Below are 19,849 nucleotides of genomic sequence, written 5' to 3'. Positions count from 1 at the left end.
GGACCAACACTACAGCACACTATCCAACTCATCAGATCCACAAAAATGCTACTTCATCCAGGGCAGTATCCTCTCCAACTCCTGAAAATCCAGGGAACTCATCAACATCATACAATATTTCACCTGACCCCCCAGCAAAAGCTCAGTCCTCACTCCCTCCCGGGACCTTAGCAAGAAACTTGGATCCCTCTTCTACCACTAGATCAGGAAAGTCAATGCCAACTTTGATGAACAGTACCAAGGCATCCGACCCAAGACCTTCCAACAAAAAATCCACCCTACAGACCATCCTCTGCTGTGCCCCTATCACCATAGAACACACTGCAAACGCCATGAGGGGCATAGACTCGGTAGCATCCACAGACTCCTGCCCGCAGCACATCTTCCACAGGGCTGCCTCCGCCATTGCACCAGAAAACTGACAGACAATAAACTGCACCCTTGGAACAGGCGCCTCCCCAATGATTGCAAATGGCCAGAAGTCCAAGCCATTCCCAATCATCCCCTTGCAGACCTAACAGACAGCAAGACCTACAGGCCCATCTCTCCCCTCACATTTGCCCCCAAAGGCACCACCAAGATTGTCAACATACACCTAGTGAACTTCATAGAATCCTACAACATTCTCAACACTTCTCAATCCAGCTCCATAAGAAACCACAGCATCAAGAGTGCCCTCCTAGATGCCACCGCAACATCCACACACTCCTCAAACAAGGCCACACTGCAACCCTCAATCTACAAGACCTCTCAGCCGTTTTAAAATCCATCTCCCACCACACACTAGCAGCCAGACTCCATGATGGCGACATACAAGGAAATGCCCTACACTGGATTGGTTCCTTCCTCGCAGCCCAAAGTCAATGATTCAGACTCCAGCATTTCCTATCTGAACACACAGGGCCCGATTCACAGAATTAACTTAAGACAAAATCCTGAACTTACTACTTCTTTTGGTATTCACAGAATGCACTTACTACTTTTGGTATTCACAGAATGGATTTACGACTACTAACTTTACGTCCGCACTCGGGCCGGAAAATCCGGCCCGGAGGCGGAGCTTCCAGTCCGGGGGCGGAGCTTCTGGCCTAAAGGCGGAGCTTCTGGCCCGGAGGCGGAGCTTCCGGCCTAGAGGTGGGGATTCTGGCCAGTGGCGGAGATTTAGCCATGGCCGAAATCTCCACCTCCGGGCCGCAAGCCCCGGCCCCAGGCTGGAAGCTCCGCCCCCGGGCCGGAAGCTCCGCCTCCGGGCCGGAATTTCCGGCCCGAGTGTGGACATAAAGTTAGTAGTCGGAAATCCATTCTGTGAATACCAAAAGTAGTAAGTGCATTCTGTGAATACCAAAAGAAGTAGTAAGTGCATTCTGTGAATACCAGAAGTAGTAAGTTTAGGATTTTGTCTTAAGTTAATTCTGTGAATCGGGCCCACTGTGTACTGATGCAGAGTTCCCCAAGGATCGTCCCTCAGCCCCACAATCTCCTACATCTACATGGCCCCACTTGCTGACATCATCAGTAAACACGGACTCAGCGTAGTATCCTACGCCAAATACACCCAGCTCAGCCTCTCCCTCCCCAAGGTACCCAACATCACAAGACACAACTTACCACAATGGATGAAAGATGTTACAACCTGGATGAGCTGCAGCTGGCCAAAGCTCAAATTGTAGCAAAACGCAAGTCATCATCCTCAGAGCCACCCCTTCCACATGGGACTATACCTGGTGGCCCCCTGCCCTGGGCAACCCTCCCACCACGTGGACCAAGCATGCAACCTCAGCATCGTACACGACTCATCCCTCACCATGGCCCAACAGATCAACGCTGTATCCTCAACATACTTCTACACCCTCTGCATACTCTGCAAGACCTTTAAATGGCTCCAGCCCAAAATCAGGAATGCCATCACCCACACATCCATCATCAGCAGGCTGTACTATGGGAAAGCCCTGTACACCGGCGTCAACACATTTCAGAGCAACAAAATCCCGAATGTCCAGACCACTGTAGCCCGACATTCCCTCTGCGTCCCATGACAAGACCACATCGGCCACCACCTACAAGAGCTCTACTACCTCCACGTCTAAAAAAAGACTGACATTCAAGCAGCTCACACACGCCTACAGAGCCCTCCACAACACCGGACCACAATACCTCTACAACGGAATCTCCTTCTACACCCACAAGAGATACCTCTGCTCTGCTGACCAAGCCATGGCCAAAATTTCCTGCATCTACAGACCCAGACCGTGAGGCACATCAATTTCCTACTTGCGGCCAAGACCTGGAACATACTCCCCCTTAGCATCGGTCCAACACTGCAAGCATTCAGTAAGAGCCTCAAGACCTGGATTTTCACATGATGGGTGATGACAGAAGCCCCCCTGTCCCACTATACCTTAAGACCCTCAAGGGTGAGTAGTGGGCTCTATGAATTCCTGATTGAGGTATGAATTGTTTGCTTAGATTACCTGTAATTGTATACAAATGTTAGAGTTGAGATCATAACTGACAGTCTGCGCACAGCAAGTGTAAGTCCCAACCTGAGCAGATGTCACCAGTTCCGAGGCCTACTAGTCAGACATTTCCTAAATACAAACATTGCTTTATTTTCAAAATATTTCACAACACTCAAATGCTATGCTTAACATCACTACACTATGACTACATTAAATGGTACGTCCTACACTAAACTAAACTAAATCTACTACACTGACATCCTAACATCTAAACATCTAAACTTAAACTTCATACCAATACCTTATCCTACCTCACACCTGACTCACAATACACAGGTAACCTCCCCCCCCCTGTATTCAACAATCACACGTCAGGCATACATGCACTCGATCTAAACACAGACTAACTAAACCTAGCAAACTAAACAAAGATATATTTTTCTAATGTTTTTTCAAAAAATGTATTCTTAAAATACATTAAACATTCACTAAACATCAACCCCCCACCCACTACTAATAACTTGACGCCTTATCCTAGAACTAATACTAAGCACTACAAGTACACTAACAGCTAACTAACTATAAATGCATTAAAACACACTTTAACACTATATATGTGCATAGAAATGTTAGGAACACATAACAGTTGGAGATCATGTTGGTGAGTGGCTGGCTACAGCTGCTCATCCATTTGGTTTATGCTCTCCTGTAAGTCTGCCACCATCTTTAATAGGGTGGCCAGTTGCAATTGTATGCCCGACATCTTGAGACTCAAGTCCTGCTGGCCCCTTTCCAGTTTCTCCACCTTGGACAAAATTAGACCGACATCACTGTATGAAGGTGCAGCAGCAGGTCCAGATGTGGGAACTGTGTAGGTTTCAGGGGGCGGAGCAGAGGAAGGTCCAGATGGGGGAGCTGTGGAGGTTTCAGGGGGCGGAGCAGAGGAAGGTCCAGATGGGGGAGCTGTGGAGGCTTCAGGGGGCGGAGCAGAGGAAGGTCCAGATGCGGGAGCTGTGGAGGTTTCAGGAGGCGGAGCAGGGGAAGGTCCAGATTGGGGAGCTGTGGAGGTTCCGGAGGGCAGATTGGATGAAGATCCAGATGGGCCAGCTGTGGATGGTGCAGAGGTGTGTAGGGTAGAGGATCCAGGCTGTTGAGGTGAGGATGTTTCCATTTGTGGAGAATGGGCTTCCCCTGCTTCTGCTCCTTGTTGTGTGTCCATAGCAGATGGCTTTGTCTTGGTCTTTCGTGTGCGTTTAGTTGATGGTGGAGTAGGAGCTGGTGAGTTCCAGGTTCCAGCTGCATTTGAGCGATCATGTTGGCGGCCCATCTGTCTGAAGTAACGTGCCACATGGCGGATGTGGCGGTATCGTTCCAGACGGATCCTGTACTGCCTCTCCTCATCTGGTGTCATGTTGGCTGCAATGGAGGAATTACATCCACATCAGTCTACACTTACACATTGACACTTGTAGACATGCACATTCAGGCAATATAAGGGACATATTATCAAGGCTCTTTTACTAACAGAAAATCACTTTGAAAGCATTGGGGCCTCATTTATGATGTTTAGACCAAGGGCAGCGAAGTAATGAATATTAATGTGCTGCTAATGACAAAGCTAAGGGCCAGGAAAGGGCTGTATCAATGTGATACGGTGCATTTCTGTGCTTTTGCCCAGCGCTGGAACACAAGGTCTGCCATGCACCAACGCAGGCACCTCATCACCATGGTGCAAGCGCGTCTGCGAGCAGGCAAGGTTTGTTTATGTGTTTGAAGATGTCCCTTCCTGCACATGAACAATCCAAGGACTAATGAACTTTGCCCCTGTATGCTGCACAAGGCAACACACATGTAAAAAGCCAAATCGATGGGAAAAAAACATTATTGCTTGTTTTACCAAGTCAAGACCAGGTTTGCCCTGCTCTTCATTTTGGTACAGCCTCCTATTTACGTTACACTTGTAAATGGGGGGCTGCATCAAAAACAATGGGTGTAGCATTGTGACACACAGCGCAACACCCACTGCCCAACCCTTTCCATGGTAGACACAGCATGAGAGGGGGCATAATTTACAAGCCAACATTAAGCCATGGTATGTGGATTAACACTGCCTTGTAAATGAGGCAAGTACCGTTTTGCCACAAGAACATCAGTGCATGTGACGTTGTGATGGCAATAGGGGCTTCTACATATGGCCCTTTATATAACATAGGTAACTGCATACATTATGGGCCTTATTTATGAAGGCCTTGCGCCACCGGTGCATCACTCTTAAAATGGGACGAAGTGACGCACCGGCGGCGTAAGGCCTTCATAAAAAAGGCCCTATATCTTTGGGCTTCTACTATTTCCATGTCTCAAATAGGCATTGTTTCCCCAAACTATCTGTCACATACAATGTGTGCTCCATTTATGTGGTTCAGACATAGTGCAGCACAACATGGGAACATTTGGAACTCGCCCACAGCAACACTTCATACATGTGACCCTTAATTTTGTCATCATGCATGTGCACATAGTACCAATAACTCTTTTGCTCTTTCATGCACATGTGATGTATAACCATGCTGCATGCGAGGATGATGCTTCTGACATGTCTCCAAGCAAGGCATGCATGAGGAAACATTGTAACCAAACAGACAAGGATTTAAATGATATCACACTCACCAGTGGCATTAGGATCCTTGAATCTCTCCACCTCTTCCTGTGTGTATGGGGGTGGACCACCTACACGCCGAAAAAGTTGACAATATGATTAGTGGATGTGGCACATTTCAACACTGTACATGTATTTTATGTGAGTTAGTTGCATCTTCACAAGGGTATTACAGTGAGTCCCATTTATCTCCCCAATTCGTACAACATGCCCTGCCTAAGTGCTAATAGGAAGCACACTCTTTCACAAATTTTGTAACACACATGTGCTCTAATTTTCTGTGGTGATCCATTGAGATGCCGTTCACAAACACATGCACACTTGCACCATGTTGCAAGTATGTTTGCATTGTGGTGATGAATGTGATTTTGCAGCTATGGACAGCTTTGGTACAATAGTGACAGTTAACATCTGTAAATTCACAGATGTGCGTGCTGTTTTATGCGTCAGACCCAAAACAAATGATCAGGCATGTGTAATTACTAATTTGTGGTAGCTGCACCTCCCTGATGCCGCACATGGCTTTGTATTTGATTAGTAATCATTCCCAGATGTACCGGGACTCTTAGATCTGTGAGTGTGTCTGCTTCAATGGATTGTGCATTGTGACAACAACTGCAAGACCCATGAAATGGCACTTCTACTCATTGTTCTGTGTGAAAGGAGCCCATGTACACACGGATATGTGATTCACCTTCCATACACTTTTAATGGCCTTGTAGATGTGTGCCACTTTCACACGTGACACTGCATGACAGTGGCATAACAGTTGTATTGATGTGGGGGTTCAAACACAACAAACATGGGAACTGACACAATACCGGCTATATGAGATATCATATGTTGGGGTATGCAACCAAACTTAAGGTAGCCCCCGGTATGCCATTATGTTTGCACATTGATGCGCAAATGGCTTAGTTTTAGCATTTTGTAAATCAATGTGCACTGCATTCAACGTCAAACCTAGTATGTGAATATCAGGACACTAAGAAGTATTTTTATTAAAAGGTGATCCTTCCTGCACACAGACATTAAGAATGAATGAAGGCTTTGTGCATTTGCACTCGGGAAACACTTGTGCATCTGCGCTGGGTAAAAACGGCAAATAGCACATTGTGCCTTGTAAAAGACACATATAAACACTATTGTGTTGATATTTTGCTGCACAGCAAGATTACTTGTGATGCTGGCTGACATCTACTACTCAATTTTGATGGCCCTGGAAGTAAGAACTGTATATACAGGGCCTCCAAGTTGTAATGAAGGGGGCACCAGAAAGTTTGCCTCAATCTCTCTGAGAATGCAATGCACAACTTTTAATGGGGGCATAATTTATGGAATATTGACACTGTGTGGTGCCGCAAATTATTTTGCATCTCCACGCTGCGTAAGTTTTGAGGCACCATGATGCAACATATTGTCTCCTACATGTTGCATCTCTGTGCCTTTCCATGCCCTGGCCCACAATCTGCTATCATGCACCAGCACAGACCATCTTGCACCATGGTGCATGAATACCAGCGTCATGGTGAGAATGTTTTTGGGCAGGAAGGGACATCTTCACACCCAAAAATAATCTCTTGAGGTGATATTCTCTACCAATATGTGCTGTTGAATACACAACACATTGACAGCAGATGAAACAAGGAGAAATCCTTGTGCAATGTAACACCATCAATGGGGGTGGCTTTGGATCCTAATGCATTTCAAGGTGTTACGATTGTTAGTAAATCTTTAAAAACCTGAGTGGACATGGTTGTAGCGTGTACACAGCCACAGCAACACCCATGACACATCCCTTACATACAACATATAGCGTGAAATTGGGCATAATTGACACGTACACATTAAGACACCCTGTGTGGTTTCATTTGTGCTTGCAAAAATATCTCCTTTTCATGCAGCTCATTGTGTGTTCGGGGAGCAACATGTGTGTTGCTGTGGCTTTTCCTCAGCAACACCCATGTCCACTAAAGCATTTACAAAGTTTTTGCAATTGTGATTCTGGAAAGGCGTCAGAATGCTACGGCAACGCAGGGATGGCGTAGCTAGACCCAACGATTTGTAAAACAGCAGTGCTTATTTACAATGCCCTTGCGCCACTGATACGTCACTGGTAAAAAGTGAAATAACAGTGGCGCAAGACCCTTGTAGAAAAAAACTGTTTACCCACAACACAGGCGTATTTGCACCATGGGGCAAGGGTGCCTGAGCCAGTGCAAGTCATCAGTTTATGTGTCAGTGCCTGGAAAAGCACAGAGATGCATCATGGAAAGTGAACTATGTTGCATCACTGTGCTTCAAAACCTAACACAGTGCTGCTCAGAAAGCTGACTTGCGCAACCGTGCTGCGTTGGTTTTTGTAAAATTGTGCTGTACATTTGTCCACATGGATTACTACAAAACATCATTGACAGTAAACCTACCTACTAATCCGGCAACTTCCAGGCCCAGGTGGTCCAGGAGATCCTGCTCTCGGTTGATTATGTCTGCCCAGCGGTGTTTGTATTGCCTTAGGCTCCTCTCCACACCAAAGATGCGCTCCATTTGGTAACGCACCTTCTCCCACCTTGTCTTCCTCTCCTGTGTCGGGTACCCCTGTAGTACCCTGCCTCCGCTCCCAATCATGTTGGGGAGATAGTGGACTATGAGCCACAGTAGCCCCCCAAACTCCTGCTCCGTCAGGTTCCTGGACCTGCCCGACATATTTGTGACACAGCACAAAACACAATTTTGAAATAAAAAACGTAACTATATTGCCTAACAACTCTTCCACCTATAACTATGAAGAAATACCCTTAAATAGACAAACACCCCTTTCAAAACAACACAAAACTACACAATACACAACTACACAACAGTTCAGACACAATATGGACACAATAAACAAGACACAGACAGACAAACAGCTTTTAAACTTGACCAAAAACACTAGCAAGCAAAAACACCCTCCTAAACCTAGTACAGACTACAAATGAGTGAAATAGAAAGTGAAAGCAACATTGAACTTCCTGGTGTGCAGCATGGCAGGCTGATTACATCATATCCTGTTTCGATGCGACACGTTTTCACCGGTGCGTCATTATTTGCATGCGTCAAAAATCATTTTATGACGCTTCGTTCATCGTAGTTGTCAATGTACAGTTGCACTGTTTTGCACGCAGGACACCAGATGCGTATTTACCGTTTGTCATAAAAGTGCCTCAACAGGCACATTACATTTTAGTGTCAATTTATGGTGGTAGTATATTCAGCTGAGTCTGATTCTGACGTATGTTGCACAAACGTCATTTTGGGGGTTTGAGTGAAAAATGCATGTGTCAGATTCTGACGTATGATGCACATACGTCAGTTTTGGGGTTTGAGTGGGAAATGCATGTGTCTGATTGTGACGTATGCTGATCAAACGTCAATTTTGGGGCTTGAGTGGGAAATGCACGTGTCTGATTCTGACGTATGCTGATCAAAAGTCACTTTTGGGGCTTGAGTCAGAAATGCATGTGTCTGAATGTGACGTATGCTGATCTAACGTCAATTTTGGGGCTTGAGTCTGAAATGCATGTGTCTGATTATGACGTATGCTGATCTAACGTCAATTTTGGGACTTGAGTCAGAAATGCATGTGTCTGAATGTGACATATGATGATCAAACGTCAATTTTGGGGCTTGAGTGGAAAATGCATGTGTCAGATTCTGACTTATCATGCACAAACGTCATTTTGGGTGGGTTGAGTGGGAAATGCATGTGTCTGATTCTGACGTATGATACACAAACGTCATTTTGGGGCTTGAGTCACAAATGCATGTGTCTGATTGTGACGTATGATGATCAAACGTCACTTTTGGGGCTTGAGTCAGAAATGCATGTGTCTGAATGTGACGTATGCTGATCTAACGTCAATTTTGGGGCTTGAGTCAGAAATGCATGTGTCTGAATATGACGTATCCTGATCTAACGTCAATTTTGGGACTTGAGTGGGAAATGCATGTGTCTGATTCTGACGTATGAAACACAAACGTCATTTTAGGGCTTGAGTCAGAAAAGCATGTGTCTGATTCTGACGTATGCTGATCAAAAGTCACGTTTGGGGCTTGAGTGGAAAATGCATGTGTCAGATTCTGACTTATCATGCACAAACGTCATTTTGGGTGGGTTGAGTGGGAAATGCATGTGTCTGATTCTGACGTATGATACACAAACGTCATTTTGGGGCTTGAGTCACAAATGCATGTGTCTGATTGTGACGTATGATGATCAAACGTCACTTTTGGGGCTTGAGTCAGAAATGCATGTGTCTGAATGTGACGTATGCTGATCTAACGTCAATTTTGGGGCTTGAGTCAGAAATGCATGTGTCTGAATATGACGTATCCTGATCTAACGTCAATTTTGGGACTTGAGTGGGAAATGCATGTGTCTGATTCTGACGTATGAAACACAAACGTCATTTTAGGGCTTGAGTCAGAAAAGCATGTGTCTGATTCTGACGTATGCTGATCAAAAGTCACGTTTGGGGCTTGAGTGGAAAATGCATGTGTCAGATTCTGACTTATCATGCACAAACGTCATTTTGGGTGGGTTGAGTGGGAAATGCATGTGTCTGATTCTGACTTATGATGCACAAACGTCATTTTGGGTGGGTTGAGTGGGAAATGCATGTGTCTGATTGTGACGTATGATGATCAAACGTCAATTTTGGGGCTTGAGTCAGAAATACATGTGGCTGAATGTGACGTATGCTGATTAAACGTCAATTTTGGTGCTTGAGTCAGAAATGCATGTGTCTGATTGCGACATATGATGATCAAACGTCAATTTTGGTGCTTGAGTCAGAAATGCATGTGTCTGATTGTGACATATGATGATCAAACGTCAATTTTGGGGCTTGAGTGGGAAATGCATGTGTCTGAATGTGACATATGCTGATCAAACGTCAATTTTGGGGCTTGAGTCAGAAATGCATGTGTCTGATTCTGACGTATGCTGATTAAACGTAAATTTTGGGGCTTGAGTCAGAAATGCATGTGTCTGATTCTGACGTATGATACACAAATGCCATTTTGGGGTTTGAGTGGGAAATTCATATGTCTGATTCTGACATATGATGCACAAACGCAATTTGGGGTTTGAGTGGGAAATGCATGTTTCTGATTCGGACATATGATGCACAAACGTCATTTGGGGTTTGAGTGGGAAATGCATATGTCTGATTCTGACATATGATGCATAAACGTCATTTGGGGGTGAGCTATATTTAGGACAATGCAAACTCTGACGAGCACTGACAGCACCTTTTTCACTCCATGACATAATTTTTCAGTCCACCACTGTCCAACTGGATGTTTTCTTTAATGTTTGTCCTATTATACATTTTTGATCCACAAAATTTGACAACATACATAAATATTTATATTGTTTGAACTGTTGTGTGAGATTTCATTATATGGGGTCACCTTCACCCATGTATTTTTGGGAATAGTAAACAATGTTAATTCATGGTAAAATTAGATTAATGACAATTGGGAATGTAGTGTCTATGTAGGCTTATTTCATGAGTTATTGGAGTAATAAACACAATGGAAGTAATCTTTATGGCATATGTATAAGCGTTTATGGCCACAACAATGTCATTTTTCCAAGGCTGTGTTGGCGATAGGGTCTTAGCCTTAGTTACAAGGCAGCGTTAATCCACTTAATGTGGCTTAACGCTGCCTTGTAAATAAGGACCCCTCTCACACTATTGTTAGCGTAAGAGGTGTGGACATTCGGTGTGGCAGTGGGTGTACCACCCAACTTCCCATTGTTTTTGACACTGCCCCCTATGTACAAGAGTGGCATACACAGGAGGCAGCGCCAAAATTAATACCAGGGAAAATCTCTTCTTAAGTTTGCTAAGCAAGGAGAAATGTTTTTTCATCCTTGTTTTTGCATTTTCCATGAGTGCTGCCTTGTGCATCACACATCGAACAAGCAAAATTGACATGGATTGTTACTGTACATGAATGTCCCCCTTCCTGTATATAAACAATCGATTTCCAAATTTATGATGTGTATGTGACTTTAATGTGTGATGCATTAAGCAGCTCACATGAAAGTGGCAAAATTGAATTGTTTATGTGCTTGAAGGGACACCTTTCCACACATATGCAATCCTACCCTGCACACAGACACACTTGCACTATGGTGCAAGGGTACCTGTGTTGGCCATACACTGCTAAGTGTAGGACCATTGCTGGGGGAAACACAAGGCAGCACAATATTATTGCAAATGTGGGTTGATGTATATCTGATGCCAGGCATCGGACATGAGAGTCCATTTCTGACACATACTCCAAGTCTAAGTTTGCCCTGCGACTTACAATGTTAATTTGACATGTGATATATATATATACACAGGCAAGTAATAGTTTTATACTGTATTTTTATTTTTGTAAACACAAATCTGGGTGCATAAGGAATATTTGCAGGTTACTATTATGAAAAGAAATTACGGACTATGTTGGCACGTCTGCGTATGCCTGCTGCTGTGTTTGGATTTGCTGGAGCCTGGCCATCCTCCTGGTCATCCTCCGCCATATGCTGATTGATTTCAGGCTCCTCATCCCAGGGGATATTTGTCAGCACACATATGTTGTGCAGTATTGCACATGCCAAAATCATTTTACATACTGTTTGTGGTGAGTACAACAATCGGCCACCAGACATATCCAAGCATCTGAACCTGGCCTTCAGCAGACCAAAGGTTCTTTCTACAATGTTTCTTGTCCTGCACTGAGCCTGGTTGTAGGCGATTTCCTGCGGCAACTGTGGGTTTCCATAGGGTGTCATGACCCACGGCTGTATACCATATCCCTGGTCAGCTGAAATAAACAATAAAATATACAATCAAATCTTTGACATAGTTAGGGTAAAGTATAGGCCATATGGCGTGTACATTTGTAGAAAGTGCAGTGTCCAGAAGGCATGGATGTTGCAGAGAACACACCCAGCAACACACAGCCAACACAAGTTTTGCACATAATTGTACATGGAACTGGACACATATTTGTGAGGGCATGAGGGCATGGATTGCTACCCTACGTGGCTTTACATGACCTTCTATATATATATGCTAGTGACACATTGTTCCATCCAGAACATCATTAATGTGTCATTCATGCAGCACAATGTTGCCAGTATGGCATTATGAATGGTGCGTTAGGTCATACTGTTTAGCTTACCTACAAGTAGGCCATTGCCATACTGGCCATTCTTGAAGCGGTCATTTATGATGCTGTGCCGGAATATGAAGGCATCATGTACGCTGCCAGGGTATTTGGCCAGCACATTTGTGAAAAGTCCACGGTGATCCACAATGGCCTGTACATTGATGGAGTGAGTATGTTTCCGATTCCTGTACAGATGTGAGGTTGCTGCTGGAGGTACAAATTGCACATGTGTGCAGTCCATGGCACCCAGCACATGTGGGAAGCCTGCTATTTCATAAAACCCTTGCTTGATCTCCATCTGCTGTCCTGGGGTGTTGGGGAAATGGAGGTAGCGGGGTGTCAGATGGATGATAGCGTCCAGGACAGTGGGGAGGAATGATGAGAAGGATGGCTGGGATATTCCAGCCACTTTGGCAACTGTTGTTTGGAAGGAGCCCGACGCTAGCATATGCAACACAGCCATGAGTTTTGCCTGTGGTGGTATGTTGGTAGGCCTGTTGGTTGTGACCTCCAGCCTTGGAGCAATAAGTTGTAGTAGGTGTTGTATAGTCTGCTTCTTGAGGCGAAGGAGACTGATGATCTCCTCCTCCCTGATTCGTCTCAGAGTGCTCCTTTGGCGAAATATGCGCTCCTTTCTCATGCGTTGCCTTTGGAGGGGTGGGGGAGATTGTGGGGAGGGGGGTTGTGGTGGGGTTGATGTTGCTGCTCGTCTCCGTCTGGCTCCTAGCCGCAGAATTACTACCTCCATGGTGTACTTGTAGATGCAGCACTGTCCACTCCAACTTCTCCTATATATACGTGTTGTTGCGTCATTTCCTACGCGTCTGTTTTGCAGGCGCACCGATTTTGACGTAAACGCAACGCTGCGTCACTTAAGCTACGGATGCGTCATTATTGGGAAAAGTCATAAATATAGATGCGTCACTTTTGCGCATGTATTTCCGAAGGAACGCCCAGCTTGCATAATTAAATCTTAACGTGACGCAGTCCATTATGACGCAGTGTTTTCTTCACGCAGAGGGTTGAAAGTGACGCATCTTCGCAGATGCGTCACTTCATAAATATGGAGTATGACTTGCGCCGTCAATGCGTCAAAAATTTTGACGCATCGGCGGCGCAAGCTCTTCATAAATGAGGGCCTAGAGGTTTATTAGTGTACTGTTTAAAATCATATTTTCTGGGTGGTTTGTATAGAAACCATCTTTAATACTAATTTTCTTTTTTCGCGATGATGCAGGGTGCCGTGAAATGGCAAAGCAAAAGCAGACATTCAAAGGCCACCACCTCTTACAAAACTGCAAAATAGAATATAACCAATACACTAAACATATTACTATCTAAAAGAATCTATAATAGCACGTATATTTCCTTAATATCTCTAAAACACAGTGTATAAATCTTTCAGGGGAATCTGTGACTGCATGCATCTATGTATTAGTAAGTATCTCATTCACTGTATAAGTATTTTCAATGGACCTGTGAGATGGTTCATCAGTCTATCAATGATTCTGTAATAAACTACGTGACTCTCTCAGTGCATCTATGAGTGGGTGTATCAGTGTCTTTGTGCATTTGCAAGTAAGTATAATACTGTCTGACTGGATCTGTGAGTGCACACATGAATGTCTAAGTGCATGTCTCAGTGGGAGAGTGAGTGGCTGCATGAGTGTCTGAGTGGGTTTGTGACTTAGTGCACAGATCTCTCAGTGGGTCTATGACTGAGAGCGTGAGTGTCTGAGTGGTTCTGTCAGTGGATGAATGGGTCTCTGAGTGGGACTGTGAGTGGGCACATTAGTCTCTGAGTGTATGTGTGACCGGGACCATACGTATCTGAGTGGGACTATGAGTGGGTATATGAGTATCTGTATGGATCTGTGAGGAGGTGTATGAATGTCCTAATGGGTCTGTGAGTAAGAGCATAAGTCTCCTAGTGGGTAAGACAATGGGTGCATGGATGAGTATCTGAGTGGGTCTGTGACTGGGAGGGCAGGTGTCTTGGTGGGTCTGTGAGTGGATGCGTAAGTCTTTGACTGGGTTTGGGTGTATCTGAGTCTGGGTGTGTGATTATATGAGTGAGTGACTAACTGCATAACTCTGAGAGGAGTATGGGTGTGTGAGTGGATATATGAGTATCTGAATGGATCTGTGAGTGGCTTTATGAGTGTCTCACTGGGAAGGTGAGTGGGTGTGTGAGTGTCTCAATGGGTCTGAATACATGCATGAGTGCGTGAGTGGGTCTGTAAGTGCATGTGTAAATCTATGAATGGGTCTGTTCATGGGTGTGTGACTCTCCAATTGAGTCTGTAAGTGAGTGCATGAGTATCTCAGTAGGTCGTTGAGTGGGTACATGAGTGCCCAGGTGGGTCTGTGAGTAGGTATAATAGTCTATAAGTGGGTAAGAAACTGTGAGCATGAGTCTATTAGTGGGTCTTTAACTAGGTGCATGAGTCTCTGTGTGGGTCTGACATGGGTGTCTCACTCTCTGAGTGAGTCTGTAAGTGGGTGCATGAGTACCTGAATGGCTAAGTGATTGGGTGCATGAGTATCTGAGTGGGTATGTGACTGGATGTATAAGTGTGTGAGTGAGCATGTGAACGGGTGTATAAGTGTCTGAGAGGGTTTGTTAGTTCGTTCATGAGTCTGTGACAGCGACTGGCTAGTGTGTACAAATATATCTATATTTATTTTATATGTCCACCAATTTTCATGAAGATCTCACGTTAGTCAGGAGTACCCCGCAATGGTACATGGGGCAGCGCTGGAGGTCGCAGCATTGTTAAAAATATAGCACGGAATAAAAAAAAAAGAATTTGAACACATAACGTTTGTCACCTCTGGCCCCATTTCTCAAACATGAGCCCAGAGGTTCACCATCCAGGTCCCTTATGTTAGCTTTGACACAAGTTTTCATCCCCAGGTACAGTTCTGGGACAAGAAAATGGAGCACGTAACTTTCTGTTCAGGTTTTGTCGAGCCAATCAGAGCATTCCCTTTGGCAGGCGAATTCGCAATTTACTTCTAAATCATTGCAATTTAATCACGATCACTGCGAAACCGCCACAAAATATCCACAACCAGAGATATCCCTATATTGTTCAGATTTAATTTTGGAAAAACTACTGAACGGATTTTCACCAAATAACAAAAAGCACAATCTGTGTAACAACATCTACCTTTCTGCCAAATTTCGTGTAATTCCTTCCAGCAGTTCAGGCTGTAGGTTCAGCAACATGTTCCTATGAAGATTAACATTACAAACGTAAAATTATTTTGCACCCCTATTTCTGGGTCCCCGCTGCACAGATCACCCCCACACTTTCCATGACACACAGAATCTACTTTGACACTTTGCTTGGATAATTTTATACAGATTGGTCAAATGACGCCAAAGCTATAGGCAAGTAAAAAAAATGTTTTTTCTATGGAAGCTGGATCCTAACTATACCTACCTGCTGTCGACCACCAGTAGGTAATATATTCAAATATACACCCATACGTATATATGTATATGTACATGTATATGTATATATCTATAAATATACATATATGTGTATTATGTATGTTATATATATGTATGGTATGTGTATTATCTACTGGCGGTCGCCAGTAGATAGCTATAGTTAGGACCTTGTTTCCATAGGAAATCTGAAAATTCTATTTTGAATAACTCTGGCGCCGGTTGAGGAATCCTCGCAAATTTTTTAAAATAGGTGGGGCGCTCCGCTCCGCTCCTACCCTGAAAGTCTCGGGGTGATTAGTCAAGCGGGGGCCGAGAAAAAAGGGGGGTCCCAAAACGCGTTTTCCCCATGCATTTTTCCATAGGGACCTTTAGTCCAAGGTACAGCCCGAACAGCTGAACAGAATTACTTGAAATTTGGCAGAGAGGTAGTCCTTAGGTCAGGGATGTGCCTTTTGAATATCTGGAGTCAATATGTTCAGTAGTTCCAGAGAAAATTTCAGTTAAAAGTACATATATATCTATAAGTGCGCACCGTGCGCGCACGGTGCGCGCACGGTGACGTGCGCAAGCGCAATTCTGATTGGTTGTTAGATGTCAGTAAACATTCGAATCGGTCGAAATCAGGAAGTGTCGGCCGCCATTTTGTCTCTCGCAGTCTGAGGCAGTGAAAAACAAAGATGGAGAATGTGAAAAGGGGGCAGGGTGGACAGTTCCTGACCCCCTAGCCTTTGTCAGGGGGTCACTGAAGGACCCCAAGGGTGAAAAAAACGAAAAAGCACGGGGTGTGCGCACCGTGCGCACGGCACGCACAACGCATCATGGGTGCTCGGTGCGCGAAGCGCACCGAGTGCCCACAGCGCGCGCTTGGTGCGCGAAGGGCACCGTGCGCCCACGGTGCGCGCAAGGTGAAAAACCTGAAAAAAAAAACTTAATAAATTCATAACTTAGCATTTAAAAAAACGTACAAATTCACTTAAAAAACCATAGGTTTCACAAACGTTATAGTTAGGAATTAGCATTTAAAAAACCTTGCAAATTCACTTAAAAAAACCATAGGTTTCACACATGTTATAGTTAGCTGGGCATTTCACTCGTGAAAAACCATTGAAATTTCCACATTATAGTTAGTGCAGGCAACTATAACTCACGCGACCGCAATCCACTGTTGATGCTAATACTGTATTTAGACACTTATTTACCCATGTCTTCTTCCATTAATATTTAGCTATACATATATTGCAAATATTTTTTTTTCTGAAAAACACATATGTCATCAGTGATGTAATATCTGACGTCATCAGCAGAGGATTGCGGTCGCGTGAGTTATAGTTGCCTGCACTAACTATAACGTGGAAATTTCAATGGTTTTTCATGAGTGAAATGCCCAGCTAACTATAACATGTGTGAAACCTATGGTTTTTTAAGTGAATATACATATATGTATATGTATATGTATATGTATATACATCAGTACAGCCAACAAAGTACAATGCTGCACTCCCAGGAAGCTTCAAAATCACAGATTTTATTTGGCAGCCTTAACTCTCATATCACCTACGTGTTTCAACCCCTGCAGTCTTGATCACGGTGGCTGGACCTGATGTACAATTACAACCTGTGCTCACGTGCCCTATATGGAAGGTATATGGGGTTTTATGGTAATTGATGAGTATTCACCTTTAGTATATTGCTGTATTCACACAGTTCTTAGTTTAGCTTAGGCTCTCAATTGGTAATTTGTTGTCCAAATGTCTCTGTGGGGAGTTAGCCTGATGACTTATGGCACAGTGCAATTACCATCTGGTTCAAACGCCCCACTATTTTTAATTTTCTTAAGCTCCTTTGCGTGTGAGTTAACTTTCTTCCAGCAATACAAATACAAAAAAGGAGTTTCTTTCAAGTCACCAGTATTTCAATTAGGCACTGTGATTGATAGAGCTACAAACATGAATTCTGAAACACCCGGACCTTGCTTGTTTGTCCCCACATCTGTTGAAGTTTCAAAAGTGCCTTTCCTGTCAGCTCCTGCTGCTTTTTAAATGAAAGTCCAAAGCAAAGCAGTAAGAGAAGTGGCGCTCTTTTTCTGCTGGTGCAAGCATTGGGATGTGACCTCTATGCCCAACAAATCACAGATTTTATTTGGCAGCCTTAACCAGCATGTCACCTATGCGTTTCAACCTTGCGGCCTTGATAATGGTGGCTGAACGTGACGTACAATTACATGTATTTATATATCAGGTGATCAAGGCTGCTTGGACGGCCGAAACGCGTCTTGACATAGAGAAAATAAAATAATGCATAATACAGTTGGTCTACGCTGGTGATTTCCACGCGTAAGCGGGTGAATATCACGAGTTGCTGAGATATATAGATATATATATACATATAGATATTTCGGAAAACAGGTTTTTGCGTAGCATTACTTCTCTCCCCCCGAGCACGCCCATTGTTCCTTTAAGATATGATCTAGGCAAGAATTCAATAGCCGATGTAGCCAGGCTTCGTCCAATTTTATACTGGCGTCGCCTGTGGACCACCCCGGATTTAGCCCAGTATGCGGAGGGCTTTCTGGATATAATGTCTTTGGCAGGCTCCCGGAAGATTGTTTGGCTTAACGAGACCAGAAAATCCCTTGTGGCGCTAGGGATGAGCGATCTCTGGGAGAACCCCTTGGCTGCTACCTTTCCATCTAAAGCGCACATAAAAGAAAAATATTGGGAGTTGGTCAATGCCAAGGTATTCCAGGAAACCAAATCTCTCTCACTAACTGATGAGTTTTTGAATATTAAACCAGCCCCAAGGTTAGAACACTTCTGGGATCTTGTCACCAAAGTGCTCGATAGGAAACTATTTTTCCAGATGCGGGTGGGAGCATTGCCTTTAAAATCCTTTACTGCTAGATGGAAACCTACAAGTAGCAACTTATGTTTTTACTGTAAATCTCAGGTAGAAACCCTAGCACACATGTTTTTGCGTGCCCTGCCTACGTGGCCCCTAGGCGTGTATGGTTGAGACCCGTTTGTAAACTTTTGGGCACAAGATGGAGTGTAGAAGCTTTAAGACTCCTTCGTACCTGCACAGACCCGGTAATTGTTGTGGCCGTGGCCAAATTTTTGGGGTGGGCATGGGTAATTAGATTTAAGAGACTTAGCGAGTAGGGTTAGTGATTTTGGATGCTACCCTTAATGATTTTTGTGTATCCCAAATGTTTTTTTTTAAAAATGTAAATATTTTAAATAGTAACATTTTTAGATTGTATATTTGTGTATTTTGTACCTGTGCTGTTTTGTATCGCTTTTATGACTTCTGTCGAATAAAGCTGTTTGGATTGATAGTGTATATATATATATATATATATATATATATATATATATATATATATATATATATATATATATATATATATATATATATATATATATATATATATATATATATATATATATATATATATATATCCACAAGAACCGATTCTTCACAACTCCATAAATCCGGAATTAGAAACGGAACGGACACCAGTTTTTCTTCGTGCAGATGAGTTTATTCAGTGCTATTCCGCCATATATATATTCATAGAAAAAAGCCACAGGTTACAGAAACGTTATAGTTAGGCTAATATTTCACTTTAACAATATCTGTGAAATTCAGTCATTATAGTTAGCTGAGTTAACTTTAACTCGCGCCCACACAATGCATTGCTGATGACATCACATATTACATCACTCATGACATGGTCAGTGACATCACTGGTTACATCACTGATGATATCTCAAATGACATCACTGATGACATCATCCACATAATCTCTGATGCACCTGCTCACACCCCAAAATAACCTTTCATACACCCACTCCAAATTTCAGACTACCATTTTCGAAGCCATTGATACACCAATACCAGTATGCACATACCCACTCACTGATTCATAGGTCTACACACACATCCACTCACTTTCATATACAACCACGCATACACCCAGTCACTCACCAATACAGCTACTGATATATCCACTCATACACCCATACAGACACTCACATACTGTCAGTCACCCATAGAGCTACTCAC

At 43.7% G+C, this 19,849-nt stretch overlaps 1 protein-coding gene across 1 annotated transcript in view; it reads right to left on the bottom strand.

Annotated features, from left to right (window-relative positions):
* Positions 1-2,584: 2,584 nt before the first annotated feature.
* LOC146861778 (uncharacterized) overlaps positions 2,585-19,849 on the bottom strand; it is a 182,791-nt gene continuing 165,526 nt past the window's right edge. The window contains exons 2-3 of the mRNA XM_085640954.1: positions 5,127-5,186; positions 2,585-3,875 (exon numbers count right to left, since the gene is read on the bottom strand). Of these exons, the coding sequence (XP_085497080.1) occupies positions 3,133-3,870 (738 nt within the window). The 5' untranslated portion in view covers positions 3,871-3,875; positions 5,127-5,186 and the 3' untranslated portion in view covers positions 2,585-3,132. The remainder of the gene's footprint in view (positions 3,876-5,126; positions 5,187-19,849) is intronic.

The sequence above is a fragment of the Triturus cristatus genome, chromosome 2_2 (genome assembly GCF_964204655.1).
Source record: "Triturus cristatus chromosome 2_2, aTriCri1.1, whole genome shotgun sequence".
Classification (NCBI taxonomy): domain Eukaryota; kingdom Metazoa; phylum Chordata; class Amphibia; order Caudata; family Salamandridae; genus Triturus; species Triturus cristatus.
The sequence above is the reverse complement of the archived record's forward strand: the minus strand, read 5'-3'. Positions and strand labels throughout refer to the sequence as shown.